Genomic DNA, 24,165 nt, shown 5'->3' with positions numbered 1-24,165 from the left:
GGTGAGAATAAAACCTCTGTTTTTGATAAAAATGGACTTGTCTGCAGCCTCCTTCTCCCATACCATGCCACAACTGGTGTCAGAAGTGGCTCTCCGATACCAACAATTAATGTTTGCCACCCCCTCCAGGTTCAAATCTCACTTCAAGCGATCCTGAAAAGTTGGCAACCCTGAATAAATAGGTAAATAGATAATTAAAATGGACTACTAAATAGAGGAAACCATACAACATTTACTCCCTATTGTAATGTACTCACAAAAAAGCAAAAACACACCGCAACTTCCATCGCAATGTTTTTGAAAAACACCCGCAACATCAAACATTTCAGCCCGCAACAATCACAAAAAAGGCCCGCGAAATCCTGGTGGGACTGACAGGTGTATTTGTTTATTCCATATTGTTTATTTATTCACTTTGAAAATGAGCTGCTAACCACGTTAACCAAATGTTTCGACAACGTTATCTAATCTAAATCTAAGCGTTTATATTCCAAGTTCCTATAATGGCAGCATGTTGAGTTAGTTATTCACTACCGTTGTATTTGTATCGTTTTCAAGCAGTAATTTACCACAGGACGATGTTGTATCAGAGTAAATAACTTCCCTTCTCAAATGCGTACACGTTTACTTTCATTTTAAAGTGAGTGTTATTAAATTTTAAAGCTTGTGCTATTTCATTTTAAAGCTAGTATTATTAGCTTCCTGGAGCGTGCGCATGATTCATTGTGCAATGTGAAAGGCAGCTTTGTAAATCAGTATCATTGGTATCAGTATTATTAAAGTTAAATATTGGATAGCAGAACAAATTTAATTAAACTTTACCATGATAGGTTTTTGGGTTTTGGATAGTTTTATTGGTTCCAAAAACAGGACCCGAGGAGATTGCGTGCTCATTCAATAATAAAAATGCTTTTAAACCTTTTTCTCGATTTATATTCAGTTGCTTTTTCAGACATTTCATTTTCGTCCCAATTTCACATAGCTGGCCAAATAGCGGACCACATATACATTACATACAATATATAATGCAGGTGAATATTTACTTAATACTTACTGAATGGAAAATAACTTTTTTCAAGAGAAAATTACTGTTCAAACCTGTCCCATATCACCCAAACAAAATGGTTATGGAAAAATGGGGGGCCGGGGCGGGGTGCTGGTGGCGGCGTACAAATTCATCTAGCCCTGGTTCACTGTTCCTCACATTTTAAACATCCGGGGCTTATGCAAAACGAACAGGCTTAAAAAGGTACATTTCTTCCAATTGCTTGCGCCCCACCTGCAATACCCATGCGCCCTACATTTTGAGAAACGCTGGTCTAGAATCTTAGATGTTAAAGCCAGAACATGAGGGTCAGTTCAACGCCATTTAACCCCACACCATAACTGTGTTTCTCCAAGTATGTAATTCACAATCAATGTGTAGCGTATTTGAAGAATTTATTGTTTTGTAAATTGAGAACCAAAATGACTGGAACACAACAATTAACAGAATGTTATTGAGGCAAAACGGGTTTTGTTTAAAAAAAATTTTTTTTGTCCTTTTTTGGGAGGGGGTGCAAAAGGGTTGCTGCAAAATATTCTAATTTTGACAGTTAGAAAACAACTTGCAAATAACCATAAAAAAAGGAAAGGAAAATAATTTTCACAGTAAGTAATTGGGGGGGGGGGGGTCCATGAGGCGCACATTTTTCTAAGCTGAACCCCATCAGTGGGATTGTTCCCAATATTATTACTATTGACATCAATAAAAAAATAATTACAAGTTTAAAAGAGGCCCAAAACTCTAGCAGCAGTGATGGAAGCTGAGTGAGTCTGAGCATGTGGAGAAAGGGTTGGTGGCCATTTTGGGGCAGTCTTATGCAGAGAGGTCGCTGTTATTGAAACGCTCCTGATCATAGACCTCGGCCACAACCTTGCGACCTGCAAACCAGCGGTTGTTGAGGGCGTGGATGGCCTTGTTCATCTCCTCAGTGTCGGAGAACTCCACAAAGATCTTGACGATGATCTCCGCATCCTCTTCCTCACCCTGTCGTTCCTGGTAGATGATGACCCGGTTTACGGCGCCAAACTTCCCGCATTCCTCCGTTACTTCCCCCTCCAAGTCGTCATCAATGTCCTCAGGTCCCACCATATTGCGCAACACCATTACAGTTGACTATCATAAAAAAGGAAGAGAGCAGTAGTGAGAAGAAAATGTTTAAGAAAATGAAAATCGCCTTCACAGGCGATGCCTTAGTTTGAGCTGTGCTATTGGCATCTTTCAACCACACAGCATCACCAAGATACTTGCTGCCCCAAAACCTATTTACCCAGTGGAGGTGTTCAGTGATATGCATGCTCTCTCTCTCTCTCAGCTCACCCCTGACAGCGTAGTGGTGGGTCTGGCCCCTCCACCCAGTTCCTTGTCCTGGGGCGGGGCGTCCTCCTCCCGCTGCTTCTTCTCCTCGTCACGTTTGACCTCGGCGGGTGGGGCCGGGGGGGACGGGGGCTGCTGCGGCTGCAGCATGGCGGGTGATGGCGTCGCCATGGACACGGCCGCGGATATGACGGGAGGCGACGCGAGCACGGGGTTCACCAGGCCTACCTGGGGCACCACGGGTAGAGGCGGCCGAACGGGTGTCACACCTGCGGAACAGACGGGGTGAGTCGGGGTAGGGGTGGCTTTACACGCTGAGGGCAAAGACTATAAATGAGTAAATAAATTAATGAATCTTTTATTCCGAGAGTGGTTAAGCAGTATGGTTGCAGTTTGATATGCTCCAAGAATGTGCATCAGACCTGTAATTAAGCCCGGAGCCTGGGCTGCCAGGACGGCCTGGGGGAGCCCCATCTGCTGGCTCAGGATGTGGGCTGGGGAGGCCAGAGAGCCCAGTACCGACGCGCCTGCTACTGCCTCCTACAACACACCACCAGAGGGAGCCCATGAGCTCACCAGCAAATAATCGTTTTTACTGTGCAGCTATTCAAAATTTGGCTAAAACAATCTGTTGAATTTGCATGATAGTCATGTATTTTAAACATATTAAAACATTTAATAAGCAGCTGCCTTTAGGTATCTGCTGTAAATGTGTCAAGTTAATGGGCAAAACAGTCTGCTGTAGTAATCAGGCAGGTGGGATTTGGGGTCTCACCTGAGCTGTGATCTTAGCAGTGGCAGCGGCTGCAGCCACGGCCGCAGCAGGGGGCAAACCGCCAGGAGTGGTGGGGGTCAACAGGGGCATAGGAGGGGTCACAGCCTTCCCCACTCTCAGGTACTGGCCTCCCAGGTCAAAGAGGTTCATGGAGGACACTGCATCTACTGCTGACTGGGGCTTTTCATACTCTACTCATGTGGAGAGCAAGAGAAACATGGAAAGACATGAAATAAAGTACTGAATTCCAGTTCTTATAAAAAATTTAAGAAAAAAGAAAGAAAAACTGTCCTGGAAACATCATGATGACCATCTAGGATCCAAACACACACCTTGCATGTCCAAAAAGCAGCTGTGTATACCAGATGCATGAATACTACAACTTGCAGATGTAAAATTGCACTGTGGAGAAACAGACCTCACTTGAGTAAGCCTAGTCCAGGTGAGCCAGTGGTTCGTCACCACCTGAAATTCTTTGGAATCGGGCCTCATACTACAGAAAAGGGGTTATATTCTAGCTTTTCTAGAAAATTCTAGAATTTTTTAAAATACCTTTTAGACTGAACATTCTCAGTTAAATACAATTACCATCTCATTTTCCTCAAGATCTTAATATAAATAAGGCCTGGGTGCTGTGTCCACTGGTGATTATGGACTGGCTAAGGATATTTAAAGGAAGGCAGAACAGTTAAACATTTGAGTTTCTGAATCCCTCACGGACTGTGATCAACAAGATGTTCAATCCTGAATTGCCCAGACCTTGCAGTGTTTTTCAGATAAACAGCTGCCTGAACACACTTGACCCACATGCCGTTTCTTCAAGACCTGTACTCACTACACCGCTACAGCGCTCCTCGCTACAGCGCTCGGGGCCCTCACCGCTACAGCGCTCCTCACTACAGCGCTCGGGGCCCTCACACTACAGCGCTCCTCACTACAGCGCTCGGGGCCCTCACACTACAGCGCTCCTCACTACAGCGCTCGGGGCCCTCACACTACAGCGCTCGGGGCCCTCACACTACAGCGCTCCTCACTACAGCGCTCGGGGCCCTCACCGCTACAGCGCTCCTCACACTACAGCGCTCGGGGCCCTCACCGCTACAGCGCTCCTCACACTACAGCGCTCGGGGCCCTCACCGCTACAGCGCTCCTCACACTACAGCGCTCCTCACACTACAGCGCTCCTCACACTACAGCGCTCCTCACACTACAGCGCTCCTCACACTACAGCGCTCCTCACACTACAGCGCTCGGGGGCCTCACACTACAGCGCTCCTCACTACAGCGCTCGGGGGCCCTTCCCGCCGCTCACCGATGAAGCAGAAGCCCTTGTGCTTCCCCGTGGTGGGCTCCCGTCCCAGCACGCAGCCTTTGATCTTGCCGAAGGCCTCAAAGACGCTCTTGATGTCATCGTCGGACAGGTCCGGGTGCACGGAAGCGACGTAGATGCGGTTGTAGGCGCGGGCCTCCTCCGCCAGCTGGTCGATGATGGGCTGCGCTTGTCCAATGTTACCTGGCCGCCCCACCTACAGCACATATACCAGCACAGGGGGATGCTGAGTGTATCTGTATGAAGAGTAGTGATCACTGTGTGTGTCTGACTACAGTCTGTCATGGCAGCAACAGTGACTGTGTTCCTAAGTGTTTCTGTGGGTGTGATTGGGAAGAACAACAGTTTGTGGGTTTGTGCTGTATCTGTGCTACAGGTGGGGCGGCCACGCAACACCAGCCAAGCACAGCCCATCATCAGCACGCTCTGGGCGTGAGAGAGGCTCGCGATCTCCGCGTGGCCTGCACGAGGACCTCGTGCGCAGCACTAGTGCATGCGTCCCCTACCTCCACCACTCCTGCGGAAATCAGGGCTCCAAAACAACAAGTGACAGCTTGGGAGAAAATAAGTCCTGATAATCAAACACACGTACACAGAAGAAGGTCTATAGGATACTTTCTCTGAAACAACACAGGCACACAAAAGATTTAAGAGTGCAGCACAGAACAGGAAAAGAAGTAAAGTTTCAACTCTCAATAAGGACATGCTCCAAACTCTCCCAACCCCTGCTCTCCGGAAAGCCGCTCTGAAAATGAACATTTCTCTGGAACAGATATATAGCTGATGCACTCAGTTATCCAGGCCCTGGTATTAATAGTGGAAAGAGAAGCACATCCCAGGTCATAGTTAAAAAATTTTTTTTATTAAATAAATTTTTTAAACCACATGGCTCCACTGGTGTTGTTTACCAGTGACATGTGTCTTCAGGTAAAGCTCGCTGTTCAGAGTAAAAACTGATAAAATGAAAGAATTAACAAAAGAGCAGATGGATAATAGATGAAGAATAGATGAAGAGTTTAGTAGAAGGCCTAATGCTCCTTTTAGTACTGCTAGTAAATTCTGACCCAAATATCATTTAAACAAAGCACACTCCCCTGGGTTCAGAGCACACACTCCCCTGGGTTCAGAGCACACACTCCCCTGGGTTCAGAGCACACACTCCCCTGGGTTCAGAGCACACACTCCCCTGGGTTCAGAGCACACACTCCCCTGGGTTCAGAGCACACACTCCCCTGGGTTCAGAGCACACACTCCCCTGGTTGAGAACCAAAACCAACCTTAATGTTCCTCCCTCCCAGCATGACTGAGTTCATTTGCTCCAAGGCCAGCTGAGCAGCCTCAGGCACCTCATACTCCACAAAGGCAAAACCCTGAGAGAGAGAGGGGGACGGGGGGAGAGAGGGGGACGGGGATAGGGTATTATGAAAAAAGCTCTAATATTTACTTTAAACATTTGCAAACATCCTGTTAGCAAGCCAATGCATCCCAAGAAATAATAAGCATGCCTTGTGCTTCATGGTGACCGAATCCCAGGACATGTCGATGCTTTTGATGGGACCAAACGGAGCGAAGGCCTGCCGAATAGTGTCCTCGCCAAGCTCGTAATAGATGGAGCCCACATAGACGCGGCACATGATGGCCAGAGCTCGCTGCCTCTGCGCTGCCACCTGGTGGTCAGGTAGGAGAGAGAGACAGAGACAGTGCGGGCTGCTGAAGGGTGTTGAAGTAAGGGAGACCACACAACAAACCAACCCAAAAACGGCAAAATCTTGACTAGTTCTAAACCAGTAAGTAGCACCTAGTTTTAGTCCTCTTCGGTTTTCATATTCTTAAGTGTATGAACTTACAACTTAAGCAGAAAAGCCACGGAGTCAATTGAGAAGATGCAGAGAAGCCCGTTCACTCAGTTTTAACAGTGATGGAGCAAGCTCAGGGGTTTTTACTGTGGGCCTGCACAGCACACATTTCAAAACATGTAGTTATGACTAACCTGGAGTGCAAGGATTCCAACAACACTGTCAACATGTTCAACAAAAAGACCACACCATCACAAAACACTCATACAAGCTGATTCACTAATGCGAGCTGATATCTGAGGGGTTTCCTTGATGGCTTTTGGACTTATGCTGCAATTCCTTAAGAAAGGTGGTTCTGAGCAAACCACTCCCTAATAGTAAATCATGTGCTTTTAAAAAAATTACCAGTTAGTTGCATGTGTTTCATTTTGGGTTGCTGTGGTGACTGCTAGCCCTCTTTTACATCAGACCATGGGGTCACTGATAGTTTACAGCATATTTACAAAGAAGACATGGATTATGACATCCCCAGCACACGCCACAACACAGCACATGCACGCACAGACACCTGCTACACATGGAATCTGGCTGAGTTAATGAGTCCTGGAATGTGCTCACACTAAGTGCTTGTGGTCATGCAGTGATGGTGAATCTGAAATGACTGCAGTCCTAGGCTGGTTAGCAGCTGCTAAAATATTCCTAACAAAGGCCTCCAATGCCTTCTCTCACCTCTCCCCCAAACACATGCATTACAAAATCTCAAACTGAGAGACGTGTCAAAGAATGTCTGGCTGCATATGCCTCAGATTGGATGGATAGATAGATAGATAGATAGATAGATAGGATAGGATAGAGGGGGAGATAGAGAAAGATAGGAAAGAAACCTGTAGGCCTGTATCCTTCATGATGAAATGGGTAAACAAACACATACACATTTCATTCTCATTAAAAAATAAATTAAACCCCCCCCCACAAAAACAAAAAAAGCCATGTCTGCTTTTGAAATATGCTGAGGCAAATGTCTGGCCATCAGCTGTCAAAATCTGGCCTGGTAAGTGAGTCTAAGAAGGGTAACAGTCATTGTACCAAAATGCGCACAGAGGAAGAAATAGAGTTTAATATTCTATTGACCGATTGTAAAGGTGAGAGAGGATCTCCAAAGCCCATAGTCACTGCTGCCATCTGAAACACAGTAAAGATGGAAAAGTGCTGAAAAGTACGTTAGATATTTTTTTCTTTAATTTCTTTTTCAACACATACATCAGATTCCAGACAGAAGACAAGTGAGACCTTGCCGCTTCCAGTCTAGTCTGTAACTGGTCAAAAGATTCTTACTGTCACTTAAAGCCCCGCCCATCTCCCGGAACCCTATTTTAACATTTTTAAAGAATCACTACATCACAGATAAACCACACATGGGCAAGGCAGGAAGTAGATAGCAAACAGGCAGTATATTATGCCAAATATTTCACTTTACATGTAATTTAGTGAACTAGTATGCAATCAGGAGATGTAGTAACACAAACATACATGGTCCATTTACCAAAATCACTATCAAAATGAACAGTGATGGGACAACAGAATTTGTGCCATTAGCTGGAAACGTCGACTATTAACTAATTTAATAAAACTAATAAAATTGCTGCAAGGATCAAGTGTGGCTCTTTAGCATGGAAAGACCTGAAGCTAGTGTGGCCAATACATAATTTCAACACAGGTGGGTATTTTGGTTATGACCCCAGAAACACCTTTTCAAAACAATCCACCCCACACATCAAACTCAAATTAAAAATTGTGGGAAGCTCAAAGACATTAGAAGCTATTAGAGGAATAAGATGCAGTATAGGTCAGAAATGTGTATTTCCATCCAATTCACCTATAACTTTCACCTCTCAAACTGCTGTTCATCACTGCTTCATGTTTAAGTCATCATAGATGTCTCATTAAGCTACTCAAGCTCGGTTTTCAGTTACAAAAGACTATCATTAGGTAAAGACAGCAAGTCAGTCCTAGACTGCTCTAAACTTGAACCAACAGTGTAAAAAAAACACAAAAAGACATACAAGCCAAACACTTAAAGAAATTACTCTTGTTAAACTCCCCAGTGGAACACAGGTTTTGAACTAGCAGACTGTCAGAAGGTCTCACCTGCAGGTTGGTGAGTTGCTGCTGCTGGTGGGCGATGGTCTGCTTCACCAGGACACTCTTAATACTCTGCTCCATGGCATATTTCTTAGCCTGTAAAAGGACAACACAATGGCAGCAGAGTGAGGAGACGCACGGTTCATTGGGACAGTGCAGAATTCGCTGCTTTAACACCATTGATGTTGTGATCATATAGACGAGCATAAAGCGAATGACACTAAAGATTCTACAGCCAATGAGTTACTACCATGAACCTGGAGTTACGGAACCTGAAACATTTTACATGGTCATCAAGATGTCAGAAAATAATCATATATAGTCCATTACATACAAATATAAGACTGCCATAAGGCTATAAAATTCTTCCAAATGACTAAATATTATGCACCATGCCCTATTTTTGCAAAAAGATGCTGGCAAAAACCCAATAACTAAATACATTTGCATTATACTGCATCCAAGAATAAATAGCAACATCATCCCAGGAGCAAAACTCAAACTGAAGAATGGAGGTGTGGTGAGTAGGGTGGTGAACTGTTACCCTCTGCAGGGCCTCCTGCTGTTCTGGGGTGAGCGGCGGTAGGCCCAACTTGGAGCCCATGCCTTGACCATTTTCCATCATCAGAGCTTTGCCTCTCTAAAGAGAATATCAAAAGCAGAAAAGCAAATGAGTAAACAAGAAGTCACTTCTTTAAATCATAGGTGTGGAACCGAGCCCACAGCTTCAACCATTTATCCAGGATATACATGGGTACACACAGGGGCAGTCATGGCCTGGTGGTAGGGAACTGGTCTTGTGACCAAAAGGTTGTGGGTTCGATTCCCAGACCTGAGGCCATGACTGAGGTGCCCACCGCTCTGGGCATGTGTGATCCACAGCCCCCTAGTAATCACTAGTGTGTGTGTTCTAACTGCACAGATGGGTTAAAAGCGGAGGACAAATTTCGATTGCGGTGTAAAAATCACAATTGACAAAAATATGGCACATTTACACTGAACAGTGTTACAGAATACATTAGCAATAAAAAAATAAAAGGTGAAAATCAAAACTGAAAGTCTGAAACAGCTAGCTGGTGGATTTAGTATATTCTGTTTGGAGAGTATTGGTATTGAATGACACCAGTAACTGTCAAACCTTCAGCACTTTCACAATACTAAATAAGTGGTAATCTTGGGAACGATAGGCAACAAATAAAATCAGTGGAGAAACAGTGCAAACATAAAAAGCTCACAAAAATAACTATAACAGACAAATTACAGCTTACCTACGAGGCCACACTTCACTAAGGTGACCAGAGCTGAGAGATCCGTGTGGAGATTTTGTCAGATCGTTCACTTACAATTGGTCAGTAATCTGAAATAAACAACGAACACCAGGAAACGTCACAATAATGAGCTTGTGAATTAGCTTTGTGTTAAAAAAACTGACATGCAGCTAATTAGTTATCTAGCCGCCAGCCAACATATGCCTAAATCAACAAGGACTGGACTTTGACAACGATACAGCAATAAGGGTCAATTTTGTTGCTGGGTCCATGGAATTATACATCGTTAGCAGAGCTAGCAAGACACCTAGTTCGAGGCCATAACGCATCGATACCAGCGCGCTAGCCGGCTATCACATCACATCCACTAGCATGGCTAGCTAGTCATCACATCCACTAGCATGGCTAGCTAGTCATCACATCCACTAGCATGGCTAGCTAGTCATCACATCCACTAGCATGGCTAGCTAGTCATCACATCCACTAGCATGGCTAGCTAGTCATCACATCCACTAGCATGGCTAGCTAGTCATCACATCCACTAGCATGGCTAGCTAGTCATCACATCCACTAGCATGGCTAGCTAGTCATCACATCCACTAGCATGGCTAGCTAGTCATCACATCCACTAGCATGGCTAGCTAGTCATCACATCCACTAGCATGGCTAGCTAGTCATCACATCCACTAGCATGGCTAGCCAGTTAGCTCCGATAGCTGCGCAGTGTCGCGAGCTCGTTTGAGAAGGTCGTTTTGTTTCTGTCGTTGTTTTACGTCTTTCACACCGACGCTGAGGCACCGCCACAATATTGTAAACATGGGAATATTAGTCCCCTAGCTGCGGTTTAACTCTAGTCCCGGTTTAACTCTAGTCCCGGTTTAGCGCTCGCGCTGGTTTACTGTGCGCGGCCCACGTAAGGTTAGCATGTTCGTATGCTAGTTAGTAAGCTAGCAGGTTCTAACGAAACGGAATGAAAGTTAAATCCACATTCCTCCGGGTTGTTCAGATATATCCGTGTGTCCGTGTGTGTGTGTCCGTGTGTGTGTGTGTGTGTGTGTGTGTGTGTGTGTGTGTGTGTGTGTGTGTGGTGTACCCGCGCTCATGTCTCACTAATCCCCAGTTGTCCTGTTAGCCTCTCCACACAATTAGCTAGCTAGCGATGCCCTGGTTTTGTCGCAGGCCTTGGCTGCGACCTAAGACAAAGAATAGTTACAACTCAGAGATGTATAATGGACGTCGCGTATGATAAAACTAATAGAAAACTCTACACAACGACGTGAGCCGATAGTTTACAAACACAAAACAGTTATTCATTTAATACCGCAATGTCCTGTTGCCGCCATGTAGCGTTCACGCGACTCGCGCTTCTTCTCTGCTCTCTGCGTCGTGAAGGGGGCGTGGACATGGCGCCCCTAGCGCAGGTACACAGTATTACTCTTAAAGTAGGCTCAACGTTTTTGTAAGCCTCCTGCCTTTGATTTTTGATTAACTTTTTTTTTTTTGAGTAATTTTTGCGGTTACTCCACTTTTCAGTCATTTGTTTGAGCTTTTACATTTTAGGATTCACATTATGTAATTATAGCATTTCCATAGCTTATCTCCAATATGACACTAATTACTGAACGTGATCCAGAAGTAAACATTTTAGAACGTAAAATTATATATCTTATAACATGAGAATTAGTTGATATTTTCCAAGCAGCTGATTGAAGCTCCAGAATACAGTTCTTCATGCAAAACGGCAGGTTTTCCCCTCCAAACTGACCCAAAATACACCAACCGTAAATGCGGTGCCAGGCTGCTGTACTTATGCTCTTGTTTTATAGGTTAGAACATACAAACACAGCAAAGTGAATGTGTTTGGTATATGAATTTAACGATACTTTGCCTGACCATAGTTGCAACAAAATCTTAACATCTTACACTCATTCTGTGCACTGACGTGTTAGGAAATTTTGCCATGTTCATCAAAGTTTCAGGATTCATCATTAATACGATTAAAATAGTATTATTATAATGCTGTCTCTCATCGTGGTTGTCCTAAATGTGCGGGTCTTAATCTACTCTTTGTCTCCACCTTATTTCCACCGTGCTGAGATGAGGCTCCCCAGCCCGCTCTGCTGATCCAGTCCACATCCATCTGACTTCTACCTGATAACCGAGGATACTGTACGGACAGTTTGGTATTCCAATTAGGATTTTGTGCGGTCAATGTGCAAATCTGTTACTGTAACATGTATTTTATGCGATTCATATTTGGAAACGTTGTACTGAACCATGATTCCGCAGAGAAAATTGCTTCTTGGTAAGTTACATAAATATATGAACGCACAAATTTAAGAATGGCAGAAATGGCAGGATAGAATAATATCAGTAATATTTACAAATAAATTGCGATATATATGCCATTATTTAATGTTTTATAGTGTAAAATTATATTAAACTACATTTGAATTATTTAATTTGAATACTTTTTAAACAGCTTACAAATATTTATTTCTTAAAGCATATTCATTATACTTGCTTGCTGCATTGTAGTGAATCATCAAACGTTGTTAAAATGCTAGAGTCTGTATATTGAAAGCAAACAGTGGCTAAGCTTCTGCCCTGGTTTCACTTAGTTTTTACAGCTCTCATCAAACTGGTGTCCCCAACAGGCTCAAAGAAGGCTGCGGGTAACAAACCAGTGAACAATAAATCTTATTTTAGTTTCATTTTGAAAGACCAACATGTCCCTTTTGTTCTATAGCGTATTCCATAAAACTGTGCTCCAAATTTAAGATGTTACTCTGTATTTCAGCTATAAACAACTCTGGGGTTACACCAGAAGCTCTGTGTGGTGTCTGGATTAAAGAGCCTGAAGGTGGTTCTTTTGCATCTCCAAACTATCCTGATAAATATCCTCCTGACAGAGAATGCACTTATATAATAGAAGGTAAGTGTACAAAATACTAACTATGAAGTGCTTAGGGTATCCATAATTGTGAACAGAACTTTCTTCTTCTGTGGTTCTGTAGGTTGGAAGTTGCTTCTTCTTTCCTATATGTCGTTTCAGCTTCTCCGAGACAATGTATAGACTTGTACTTCGAAGAAAGGTACTCTATAGAACCATCATGGGAGTGTAAGTTCGACCACATTGAAGTCAGGGACGGCCCATTCAGTTTTTCCCCCATTATTGGCCGATACTGCGGACAGCAGAACCCAGTGTACATCAGGTCCAGTGGGAGATATCTCTGGATTAAATTTGTCGCAGACAGTGAATTAGAGGCCATTGGCTTTTCTGCAAGATACAATTTCACTCAAGGTAAGAGCAGAGATTTACAGTCAGGTCATTGGCATACAAGAGAATAGGCCCTACAATAAAAAAGAGGAAAATAGTTCCCTTGTAAAAATGTTTTGACACATTTCTAATTGTTTACATAATGTATACATCTTTTAATGCAGGGAACACACTGGCAGGTATGTGTGTTTACATAAGCAAATTCTTTAGGATAATTTTCTGAAATTATTATAAATGGTAATGTTCCCCAAGCTGGAAGAACAAAATAAGGTGAAGACTAAGGTATTTAGTTATCTTATGACCACAGCTCACCACACTACCTCTATACTCACTTTATTTTAGTATACATAAGAGCAAAAATAATCATTTAAATTAAATTAAATGAAACTGATTAATGACATTCTTTTATATGCAACCAGGTTACAGATTTGTGTATGTTGGATTTGAAATTAACACTGCAAAAAGGTGTGTGGGATGAGGTTGTTAAGTATATGTATCAAGGCTGTTCTCTTCCCTGTCTCATTTGGATGGGCTAAATCTGCCATCCCCATGTGAAGACGCACTATTTGTGGTGCAGGCGCACACACACAGCTGAGGCCAGATAGTGTTGTCTCTCGTCCCAGTTAATGAGAGCTTGTCTTCAGGACTGTATATGCTATCCCCTTTCTCTCCTGAGTCCTGCATTTCTCCTACATATTTTACCAGCCATGAAAAATTAGCTATATCTATCTTATGCACAGCACCAACTGTTGATTCACACAAACACATAATAGTTAAATAATTAATAATTGTTAATGAATTGTTAAAGTAAATTAATCTGAAACAAATGTCTATATCCTAAATGATATGAATACACTCTAGCACTAGGTCAAAACAACTAGGTAAATACTAGGTGAATGTACACTTGTTTACACTTTGCAACTTAATCACTTTATAACCACACATGAAGCCAATATGAAATAAATTAAGCATGTACACTAAAGCAGGATCCTACCATCGGATGCTTCAAACACGTCTTGCTGAGATTACAGATTACTGACTAGCTGGATGAAGTTCAGTGTTGTTTATCTAACATCTTAGAAAGATTTAAAAATGCCTAAGAAATGCTGAGCACCATCAGACAGTATAATAACTTAAACATCCCTGCATCCACATGTAATTTACTTTAAACATTCGACAAATACTGTTCATTATGAATTCTTTTATGTTTTGTTGGACAGCGCACAGGTCAGTGAATGAATGTTTTTGCACATGTAGTCTACCTGTCTTCTGATGTTTTCACTCTGGGTTAGTCATGGGTCATTTCGTCTACCTGCCTTCTGATGATGTGAAGGTTGTGAAAGTACAGCTTACAGCAGTGTCACATTTAGTCTGTTTCATCAGCACACTGAATAATCCATGCCAAGCTATGCAGTGAAGATAAGAAACCACGAGAGGATTACTGAATATCCCTGAGTGATTTTTAGATTGAAACTTTGCTTATACAAATTCCATGTAGGAATTTTGAAATATTAGAATACTGTGTATGCAAAAGTACTTGTCAAAGTATTTTGCATTTTTAGCATTAGTCTTTCAAAGAAAGAAGCATACGAAGCATCTGTTAATATATGTATACTGCAACAAGGTATCTGCCCACTGATTCTCATGCCATAGGGCAACCTAATCTGCACCAATCTCATTTGAGGATTATTCATCTATGACCTCTCATAGCTGTGAGGCCTCACAACATAATTTCTGATTCTCTAATACTATATTACAGTTATCATCTAAGAGTTATTTCAAGGTTGAATTTGCTTCTGCTACTGTTAGTCTGAACCAAGAACATATGGCTACCATTAACATGACAGTTGTCTCAGATGTGCTTTAATGTTGGTATTGCATGTTTTAACTTTTGGATAATGTATTTAATATGCCCATGGGAATTTAATTAAATAAAAGTACACTGAATTGCTGCTCACTCTTCAGATCCTGATTTTAAAGACATCAACGTTCCTCTGTCACTGCCACGTGAGTCCGATCTTCCTTAGTCTGAATGACTCAGTGCTCATTAGCATGAGACACAGGTGTGATTGCTGGCTGTGGTTGGTGTTGCAGCGTGTGAGTTTGAGATGAGTGGGCCTGAGGGAGTTGTGGAGTCTGCGGTGGTGGAGAAGGAAGAGGCAGTGGACTGCAGATGGTTCATCCGTGCGCCGCCAGGCTCAAAGGTCAACCTTCCCTCCTGGAATACTCCTGGAATAGTATTACATAGTATTACGTAGTATTACGTAGTATTCTATGGGTCTGATGAGCTCTTGTCTACTGCAGATCTACCTGCGCTTCCTGGAGTATGAGATGCAGAACTCGAACGAATGCAAGCGCAATTTTGTGGCCGTGTATGATGGCAGCAGCTCCGTGGAGCACCTGAAGAGAAAGTTCTGCAGCACAGTGGCCAGCGACGTCATGCTACTGACGGCAGTGGGCGTGGTGCGCATGTGGGCGGACCAGGGGAGCCGCCATAGCCACTTCCGCATCCTCTTCACCACCTTCCGAGAGCGTGAGGCATTCCAGCGACCAGTCCGCAGTGACAGAAATGACAGAATGAGAACTGAAATGGGTGTCATGTGAACTGGCTCAGTTGTTTCAGTCCTCAAGTCCTAACTTTGGTCCTAGATGTTATAATTGATGGCAGGTAGTTGAACCTGATAGGCCAGGTCTCTATTGGCGCATTTCCACTAGGGCCTGCTTGGCGCGGTACGGTTCGATTCGCGACGGTTTGTGAGTGTTTCCATTAGTACCAGTACCCTGTGAGCCGGCCCCTTCGGGTACTATTTTCGTACCGACTCGCTCGAGGTTCTAACCGTTCCGAAGCGGTACAGTTCTGTGACGTGGAGGAACAGCATGACACTGATTGGCCAGGGAGTGTCGTCACAGGTTGCGTCAGGAGAGCGACTCCTCCGCTATGCTATGATGGACTCCTCGGCCATTTTTAAAACCCAAGGAGCGAAGTCTGTTCCCTGGTCAAACGCCGAGGTACAAACCTTTCTGTTAATAATCAGCGATCAAAAAATCCAGGGCGAACTGGACGGGGCCACTAGAAATGTAAAGGTTTTTAGCGAGGTTTCCGCGCTAATGGCCACTTATGGCTACCAGCGGTCTGTTCAGCAGTGCCGGTCGGTCCAAGCAAAAAAAGCTTAACGCGATTACCGGGCGGTGAAGGACCATAACGGACGCAGCGGAGCAAACCGCAAAGACTGGAAATGGTTCCAGCAAATGGATGTCATATACGGTCACCGGCCAGCCAGTAACGGAAGAGAAAGAGCTGGACAGACACGGCAATGTCGGTGCTGGAGGCCACGGAGAATGGTGAGTGTATTGTGATTTCAGTTTTACTAGGCTCGTAAAAGATGTAATATGAACGTAATATGAACGCATCTATTGTAAACGCAGGAATTTAGAGCTGTGTTTGTAGTTAATGTTACCACCACAGTCACTACTGTACAATAGCTAGCTCTTAGCCTTGCTAGTTGCTAGTTAGCTGTAGCCATAAACACAGCATGAGCAGCGATGACGTGCTACACATTTTGTGCAGTTACGCTATAATGTTGTTGCTTTCACGGGAATGCTTGTGTTTAATATTTGTTATTTTTTACGTTCAAGATTCCCCTTCCACTGACGAGGCGAGCGGAGTTGGCGGAAAATGTTTCCTTCAACCGGGCTTTCCTCGGGGTGCTTGGCGAACTTGTGAACACCATGCGAGACAGACGCCAGTAAAAGCACACAAAATGTTGCTTGTAGTACTATAAATATTTATTTCATATAAAGCTATACGTATATATTTGCTTTTTGCACTTTTTTTAACTATAACTATTATTTACATATGTTGTACTTTAAATATCTATATTTCATAATAAAGTTTGATTTCATTTGATTGTATGACTGATGCTTTTTATGCAGGGTGTGTTCAGCCTGTTTGAGTAATACCAAATTATTATCAATAATTAGAGCAACCACATACAATAATGAAGATAAAGATAAATAAGATACAATAATGCTATGTGTTAAGGGGCATCGACCGGTCGTATACAAATGATGTCACGACACTACAAAACCTTTACATTTCTAGTGGCCCCGTCCAGTTCGCCCTGGATTTTTTGATCGCTGATTATTAACAGAAAGGTTTGTACCTCGGCGTTTGACCAGGGAACAGACTTCGCTCCTTGGGTTTTAAAAATGGCCGAGGAGTCCATCATAGCATAGCGGAGGAGTCGCTCTCCTGACGCAACCTGTGACGACACTCCCTGGCCAATCAGTGTCATGCTGTTCCTCCACGTCACAGAACTGTACCGCTTCGGAACGGTTAGAACCTCGAGCGAGTCGGTACGAAAATAGTACCCGAAGGGGCCGGCTCACAGGGAACTGGTACTAATGGAAACACTCACAAACCGTCGCGAATCGAACCGTACCGCGCCAAGCAGGCCCTAGTGGAAATGCGCCATAAGAGATTACAATAACCAGGGCTGCATTTTGCATGCAATGTCAAGATGTGAGTGCCATGTGCCACTGATGCTAATCTTCTTTATATGCTTCATAGCACCATGTGCCACTGACGCTAATCTTCTTTATATGCTTCATAGCACCATGTGCCACTGACGCTAATCTTCTTTATATGCTTCATAGCACCATGTGACACTGACGCTAATCTTCTTTATATGCTTCATAGCACCATGTGACACTGACGCTAATCTTCTTTATATGCTTCATAGCACCATGTGACACTGACGCTAATCATCTTTATATGCTTCATAGCACCATGTGCCACTGACGCTAATCTTCTTTATATGCTTCATAGCACCATGTGCCACTGACGCTAATCTTCTTTATATGCTTCATAGCACCATGTGACACTGACGCTAATCTTCTTTATATGCTTCATAGCACCATGTGACACTGACGCTAATCTTCTTTATATGCTTCATAGCACCATGTGACACTGACGCTAATCTTCTTTATATGCTTCATAGCACCATGTGCCACTGACGCTAATCTTCTTTATATGCTTCATAGCACCATGTGACACTGACGCTAATCTTCTTTATATGCTTCATAGCACCATGTGACACTGACGCTAATCTTCTTTATATGCTTCATAGCACCATGTGACAGGGACACTTACTTCTGCCACAGCAACATGTGTATTAACCACACGCTGGTGTGCAATGGGATCCAGAACTGTGTGTATCCGTGGGATGAGAACGGCTGCAAAGGTACGCCTGGCTAGTTCAGTCATTTCTGAAATGAGAATCACATTGACTTGCTGTCATTTAGACAAGGAAAAAATCATGGAGATCCTGGAAAAAAAGTTGATACACAGACAAGGCATAACTGGACAGAGTTCAGGACTTTGTGTTTGAAAATCCATATGGTGTTTAGCTAATGCATGGTGCTTTAATTCCAGATAACAATTTGTTATCTCGAGTTGTCAAGATTGAGTCCAACCAGAAAAAAGGCTGGACTCTTAGCATTGTCACATGTATCATGTTATATATAAAATCTGTATGTCAGATTTTACAAAAGGAAGTGATAACAGGACTTTTTTGTGTAATTTTTTTCTGTGCATTTTGTGTCCACCCAGAGAAAAGGAAAGCCACCATCTTGGAGACCCTGGACAACACCAGTATGAGCATTATCGGGCTGACCTGTGGCATGGTGGTCCTCCTGCTCACCGTGTCCATTCTCATTCAGGTCAAGCAGCCACGTAAGAAGTACATTTTGAGACGAGACCACTTTGACGCAGCCCTCCTGCACGAGTCCTTTGAGCCACCCCACTATGAGCTGTGCACATTGCGGTCAGGCGCGTGGGCCGAAGCTGAGGTCCCACCCGAGACCCCACCCGAGACCCCACCCGAGGTCCCACCTGAACGTGTCCTCCTGCAGCAGCACACCTGCTCTAGATGTGTGCACGGGCACCACTGCGGCTCCAGGGCCTCTAGCATAAGGGGCAGCCGCATTGACATGAGTCTGCATGACGCCACTACCATCTTCACTGAAATGCAGACTCCACCCACATCAGTCCCACCCCCTCCTCCATCAGTCCCACCCCCACCCCCGCCCCTCCTGCACTACGGCGGCATTGTGGTGATGAAGCACTGCTACTCGCAGGACGATGCTGAAGGAGCCTGTGGTCTGGACAGTGAGCGGGAGGGAGGGCCGGCTGTCCCGCGGGTGAGGGCGGGTCTGAACAGGACTGTGCACCGCTCCACAGCTAATGACTTCTGATACAGACATTTGCTTCTGCATTTGAAACTGTCCAAAGAGCCCTGGTACAGTCTATAATGATTTGTCTGCTCAGTAAATTTGTTGTCCATTTATGGTTCAGAAAAGCATATATGAATCCCAAACGTGCTATAATCCTCGATGTTGATATTTTGTACATTAGGGCTGCATGGTATGTATAGAATAAAATTGCAGGGTTGTAACAGCTCCATTATTATACTCCCACAAAATACAATACACTTTGTTACATATGTTGAAGGTATATTAGCAATCCCTTGGTGTGACATGTTTAAAGACCAGGCAGTATTATTTTGTATAAATGTATTTAAGGTCTCCCTTGAAAAAGAGATTTTAATCTCAAGGGACTTCCTCATTAAATACAGTGAGTCCCCACTTAACGACGGAGTTAGAGACTGAAAAGTTTTCGTCGTTAAGTGTGACCCTAGATTTAGATACGCTTTGATCGTAAATACAGTATAGAAAAAAAAGAGCGATCGCGTTGCTGAAATGGGCTACGGTGGAGGCTGCGCTGCCTCAGCTTATCGTACACAACACTCTACAACACTCCACTACACTCCACAACACTCCAATATACTCCACAACATTCCACTGTGCTGCCACTGCTCTTCCGTGCACCGTGCGAAATAAAAAAAGAAGTCGGTCGTAACTCTGGTCCGTCGTTAACCGGACCCGTCGTTAAGGGGACTCACTGTAAAGGTAAATAAAGAAATAAATAATTACACTTTCATATCATATAAATGAAGAGATCCATAACAAATCCCACATATCACTTGTCTGGAAAATCAGAGAGTAGTTAATTAAATTCAGTTCAATTCTAATTTATTTGCATAGCAATAAGGGGTTTGACTAGATGTGTCGAGATGCTCTTAGGTGTGGCAAAATGCTCTCACATAAACAATTATATGATTTCTTGATGGGCATATTTTGACTTTCTGTGACACCGGCATTGACACCAATATTGTAAATTAACAAATTATATTATTTTTTTAGCAGCCCTACCACATCAAATACCATTGCTTCTTTTATCAATTGATACATTTTGTATTATTTAATTATAAGTATTTTATTTTGATATGCATAGTTGTGTATGTGGTGCAATAAGTGAAAAATTATGGAAGTTATGCTTATTAAATTTACTTTAGGCTTTTTGCTTTTGACATTCAGTGTTGCTATCAGTTGCTGTGAATGGCATTTATACATATAACTGAAACCTTTAATCTAAAAATTAAGGTGATCTAAGAAATACATCAATGTCATCTGAATCTTTCACATGTATAACAGTATTTTAATTCTTTATGCATGCAAATATGTGTCCAGATTTTGTTTTCTAAATATTCTTCTTTTCCTCTTCCTGTTAAGATAAAACGTATGTGTTTGCACTGTTCACATGTTTCGATGAAGATAAGCAGCACGTATTTGCAATGTTCACATGCTGTCTAGTGTCATGATTACCCCCTTACGTGTCCGAATGTTACAGCTGCCATTACCTGCTCATATTACTCCTCCTATTTAATGCCCCACGCCCCATATGTGCCCTTGTCCACCAATCAGAAAGTAGTCTGCAAAGCCTGAAGTTTAGTGTGTTTCCGTGTCAAGTCCATAAGCAACGTTTTCTCATTTCTTAGTGTTTAAACTATGGCCGGTCTCCATCACTCAGGTCTTACTCCTCTGCTCAACAGTGTCAGATTTCCTTTCTTTAACATTCCCATTCTAACATGTTTGTTTTATGTACAGCAATTTGATCAGTGCAAGTTCTTTTAAATATGTTTTATAAATAAAACTACATCATGTCAACTTTATCATGTTACATAAATGACACATCAGATTTTTAAATGTTTATTTAAAGTTTATTAAAAGTGATTATACTGCATTTCTTTCACGGGTTTTCGGCATATTCAATGCAGAACATTCAGAATATTCTGAAATATTCAATATAGACATCAGAATGTATTATATCTGATCTGAGGAATCACGAGTGCTGTATTGACATCTAGATTTAGCAGACACTAACCAGTGAGTCTCTCTCATTGCTTTGTGTACACATGCTTGAAAGGACAAAGCATTAAATCCAACCTCATCATATCACAGTGGTTAAAGGATTCAATTCACTAGATGGAAAGTCACTGGCTAATATCTGAAACATGCTTCACCTTTCACTAAAAGGAGTACCCAGCACCACTAGTCCGACCCCTGACCTGTAACCTGCTGTCACCAGTAAACTCCGGGATCCGCCCCCCTCAAGGGGGAGCCCGCCAACTGACTAGCCTCCCTGGGAACACAAGGGAGAACAGTATAAACCAGGCTATAGACACCAGGAAAAACAACATCAGGGGTCTTAGGCACACACACAGAGACACACACACACACAGACACACACACACACACACAGACACACACACACACACACAGAGACACACACACACACACAGACACACACACACACAGACACACACACACACACACAGACACAGACACACACACAGAGACACACACACAGACACACACACACACAGACACACACACACAGACACACACACAGACACACACACACACACAGACACGCACCCACAGAGACACACACACACACAGAGACACACACACAGACACACACACACAGACACGCACCCACAGGCACAGACACACACACACAGGCACAGACACATGGACAACAACAAAGGGGTCCTCAGGATGCCACGAGTGAAACCTTGAATTAGGCAGGGGTGGCAGTCCAGGTGTGGGAGGTCCCCGGGTGGCCGTAGCCTGGACAGAAGGACATAGCTCGGCATTTGGAGCAGCCAGCAAGCGCGTGCCACACTCCGAAGCTTCTGGGGGATGCTCATTGGCCCCGCCCACAGAGGGCCTCTTGGCTCCGGGGGGTGTCCTCACCGCAGGGGGTGTCCTCACCGCGGGGGGTGTCCTCACCGCGGGGGGTGTCCTCACCGCAGGGGGTGTCCTCACCGCGGGGGGTGTCCTCACCGCAGGGGGTGTCCTCACCGCGGGGGGTGTCCTCACCGCGGGGGGTGTCCTCACCGCGGGGGATGTCCTCACCGCGGGGGATGTCCTCACCGCGGGGGGTGTCCTCACCGCGGGATGCATGTGTTCTGGGGAGCGCACCTTGTGCATTGCAGCGGGATGGTGCGCTCATGCAGGACTCACCTCCACTCCCCTTTCCTGGCCTGATGCCTCTGACTCCTGTTACATCACAAAGGGAAGAGCCTGGCCTTGGCCTAGGCGACTGTGCTCAGTGAAGTGCCTACCAGCTTTGGAGGATGGCCCTTAGTGGTGCGCACTTCAATCAGGAAGAGAGGCGCTGTGGCAGCTTCTTCCTCAGAGGCACTAGAGAGGTCCTCCATCTCCTGATGACTCCATGTTATTCACACTGCCGTCCTCTGACTTTTGAGGAAGTTTAGCCTCCCCTTCTAACTTGGAGAGGGAGGACAACCCCAAAGCATCAACCCCTCCCACCGCGAGGGCTGCAAACCCACTAGAGGACTCCCTGGTGTGTCAGGGAGAAGTCTGACAGGTTGTGTCACTCCTGCTCTGAAGGCTGGCTTTCGTGGGTGGTGCACCACCCTGATGTACAGGACTGGGTCCTCCATTGAGAGCCCCTCGCTGGCGGCGTGTAAAGCTAGCCAGGCTGTCTTCCAGGTCTGCAGGAGCACACATCTCAAAGGATTTAAAAGCCTGGGACCTGAACTCCGCTTATACGTTAGCTTTCATCTGACGGGGTAGGGCAGAGATCGATCTTCCTACTCATCTTGCAAAGCTTGCCCTTAGGCTGTCAGCTCAGCCATTCTGTAACATGAGGGCGTAGGGTAGGAAGGCTGCCAAGAGCAGTCTTCCCATTAGCATATAGCACACATGAAACAAGGAACACTCACAGTGACCTACACAGACCAACACACACACTTTAATACATAAACAAACAACTCATAACATTAACAAGACAAGCAAAAGGTGACACAAATCACAGAGACAAACTAACAGAGATGAACATACACAAACGAAAAATGATAGAGGAGTCAAAGGCTGTACGGTGACAACAGGGACTTGTGTTTGCCAATTGTCATTTTCACCCAAATCAGAATTAGTCCTCTGCATTTTTCCGTCTGTGCAGTGAGAACATGTATCACTCTTGTTGGAGACAGCCCCTAGTGCTCCTCTGATTACTACTTGTTTCAGCCCTTGGTATTTCTCAAGCTTTTCATATTTATTATTTCTGGTGTTGGTATTGCTGTTTGTCCAGTTGGTTCGTCATTATCATTTTGTCACTCTGTATCTGGAAGTCCCACATCATCTTAGTTCTGTAAGCTCTGCCTACTAGCATCTTTCATTCTGCTGGTATGCCTCAGGGGGATCTTAGCACAGCCTGCAATGCATCTTTGGTACTTCCTGGTGCGGTAGATCCCTGCCTCTTGTCATCTGATATTCAGAGCCTGTTCCTGTACTTCCATGACAGGTACTCTATCAATCCAGCCTTTTCCCAGCCATTGGTAGTATATCTCCATATCAGATGTTTCCAACATGTGCTGGTGGTACAGACCATGCAGGGGTTTATCATCCCATGACAATTCCCGTTCTTCCTCATGCCCATCCATCTCAGGATTCTTCTGAGGTACTCACTAAGCACTTCTTGGATATTTCATTCTGATGTTTCATCCTTGATAGTTGTTCTGACACTCACTAGTCCTCTGCCCAGGGGCGGACTGGGGAGAAAAAGTGGCCTGGGAGTTCCTGACAGACTGGCCCACTATATATATTAGAGGTGTGCCAAAAAATCGATTCATATATCAAAAATCGATTCTCATTTACTACGATTCAGAATCGATTTTAAATGTCCCAAAATCGATTCTAAGTCGTGATGAAGTCTCGCGTTACGTAATTACAAAATTACGTGAGACTTTACGCAGCAGGTTCTGGGACACACTCATGTGCGGAAAAG

The 24,165-nt window shown here is 44.1% G+C and overlaps 2 protein-coding genes and 1 long non-coding RNA gene across 7 annotated transcripts; 1 reads left to right on the top strand and 2 right to left on the bottom strand.

The window, feature by feature from the left end:
- Nucleotides 1–1,423: 1,423 nt before the first annotated feature.
- puf60b (poly-U binding splicing factor b) lies at nt 1,424–11,123 on the bottom strand. 4 transcript variants are annotated; one of them, XM_076984887.1, is made up of 12 exons: nt 10,992–11,123; nt 9,671–9,759; nt 8,947–9,042; nt 8,409–8,498; nt 7,392–7,442; nt 5,970–6,131; nt 5,742–5,834; nt 4,447–4,660; nt 3,135–3,325; nt 2,782–2,899; nt 2,363–2,628; nt 1,424–2,158 (listed from the first exon to the last, which is right to left on the bottom strand). In XM_076984887.1, exons 3-12 carry the CDS (start codon nt 9,025–9,027, stop codon nt 1,859–1,861), a joined length of 1,566 nt encoding a protein of 521 aa, XP_076841002.1. In that variant the 5' UTR covers nt 9,028–9,042; nt 9,671–9,759; nt 10,992–11,123; the 3' UTR covers nt 1,424–1,858. The 4 variants fall into 4 exon arrangements, with proteins under 4 accessions (XP_076841002.1, XP_076841003.1, XP_076841004.1 ...); XM_076984888.1 differs by lacking the exon at nt 10,992–11,123 and adding an exon at nt 10,764–10,903; XM_076984889.1 differs by lacking the exon at nt 7,392–7,442.
- LOC143485443 (neuropilin and tolloid-like protein 1) lies at nt 10,205–21,009 on the top strand. 2 transcript variants are annotated; one of them, XM_076984885.1, is made up of 10 exons: nt 10,205–11,091; nt 11,773–11,975; nt 12,292–12,345; nt 12,471–12,605; nt 12,726–12,974; nt 14,916–14,957; nt 15,045–15,154; nt 15,255–15,483; nt 18,080–18,193; nt 18,562–21,009. In XM_076984885.1, the coding sequence occupies exons 2-10, from the start codon at nt 11,948–11,950 to the stop codon at nt 19,203–19,205; spliced, it is 1,605 nt and encodes a 534-aa protein (XP_076841000.1). In that variant the 5' UTR covers nt 10,205–11,091; nt 11,773–11,947; the 3' UTR covers nt 19,206–21,009. The 2 variants fall into 2 exon arrangements, with proteins under 2 accessions (XP_076841000.1, XP_076841001.1); XM_076984886.1 differs by lacking the exons at nt 10,205–11,091; nt 12,726–12,974 and having other exon boundaries at nt 11,184–11,975.
- On the bottom strand, nt 13,268–15,401 carry LOC143485445 (uncharacterized). The gene is made up of 2 exons (XR_013122887.1): nt 15,261–15,401; nt 13,268–15,179 (listed from the first exon to the last, which is right to left on the bottom strand). It is a non-coding gene; the product is annotated as an uncharacterized LOC143485445 (long non-coding RNA).
- Nucleotides 21,010–24,165: the final 3,156 nt, after the last annotated feature.

Source organism: Brachyhypopomus gauderio, unplaced genomic scaffold (genome assembly GCF_052324685.1).
Source record: "Brachyhypopomus gauderio isolate BG-103 unplaced genomic scaffold, BGAUD_0.2 sc34, whole genome shotgun sequence".
NCBI classification, from domain to species: Eukaryota; Metazoa; Chordata; class Actinopteri; order Gymnotiformes; family Hypopomidae; genus Brachyhypopomus; species Brachyhypopomus gauderio.
The sequence above is the reverse complement of the archived record's forward strand: the minus strand, read 5'-3'. Positions and strand labels throughout refer to the sequence as shown.

Bases quoted from the DNA above. Each gene is read 5' to 3' on its own strand.
- puf60b (XM_076984887.1), bottom strand. From the start codon at position 9,027: ATGATGGAAAATGGTCAAGGCATGGGCTCCAAGTTGGGCCTACCGCCG. The intron at 6,132-7,391 runs GTCAATAGAATA...CCTGACCACCAG, and splicing joins CTCTCTCACCTTTACAATCG to GTGGCAGCGCAGAGGCAGCG. The intron at 2,900-3,134 runs GTGAGACCCCAA...GGTGTGTTGTAG, and splicing joins CTGCTAAGATCACAGCTCAG to GAGGCAGTAGCAGGCGCGTC.
- LOC143485443 (XM_076984885.1), top strand. From the start codon at position 11,948: ATGATTCCGCAGAGAAAATTGCTTCTTG. The intron at 12,975-14,915 runs GTAAGAGCAGAG...CTCACTCTTCAG, and splicing joins AAGATACAATTTCACTCAAG to ATCCTGATTTTAAAGACATC. The intron at 15,155-15,254 runs GTCAACCTTCCC...TGTCTACTGCAG, and splicing joins GTGCGCCGCCAGGCTCAAAG to ATCTACCTGCGCTTCCTGGA.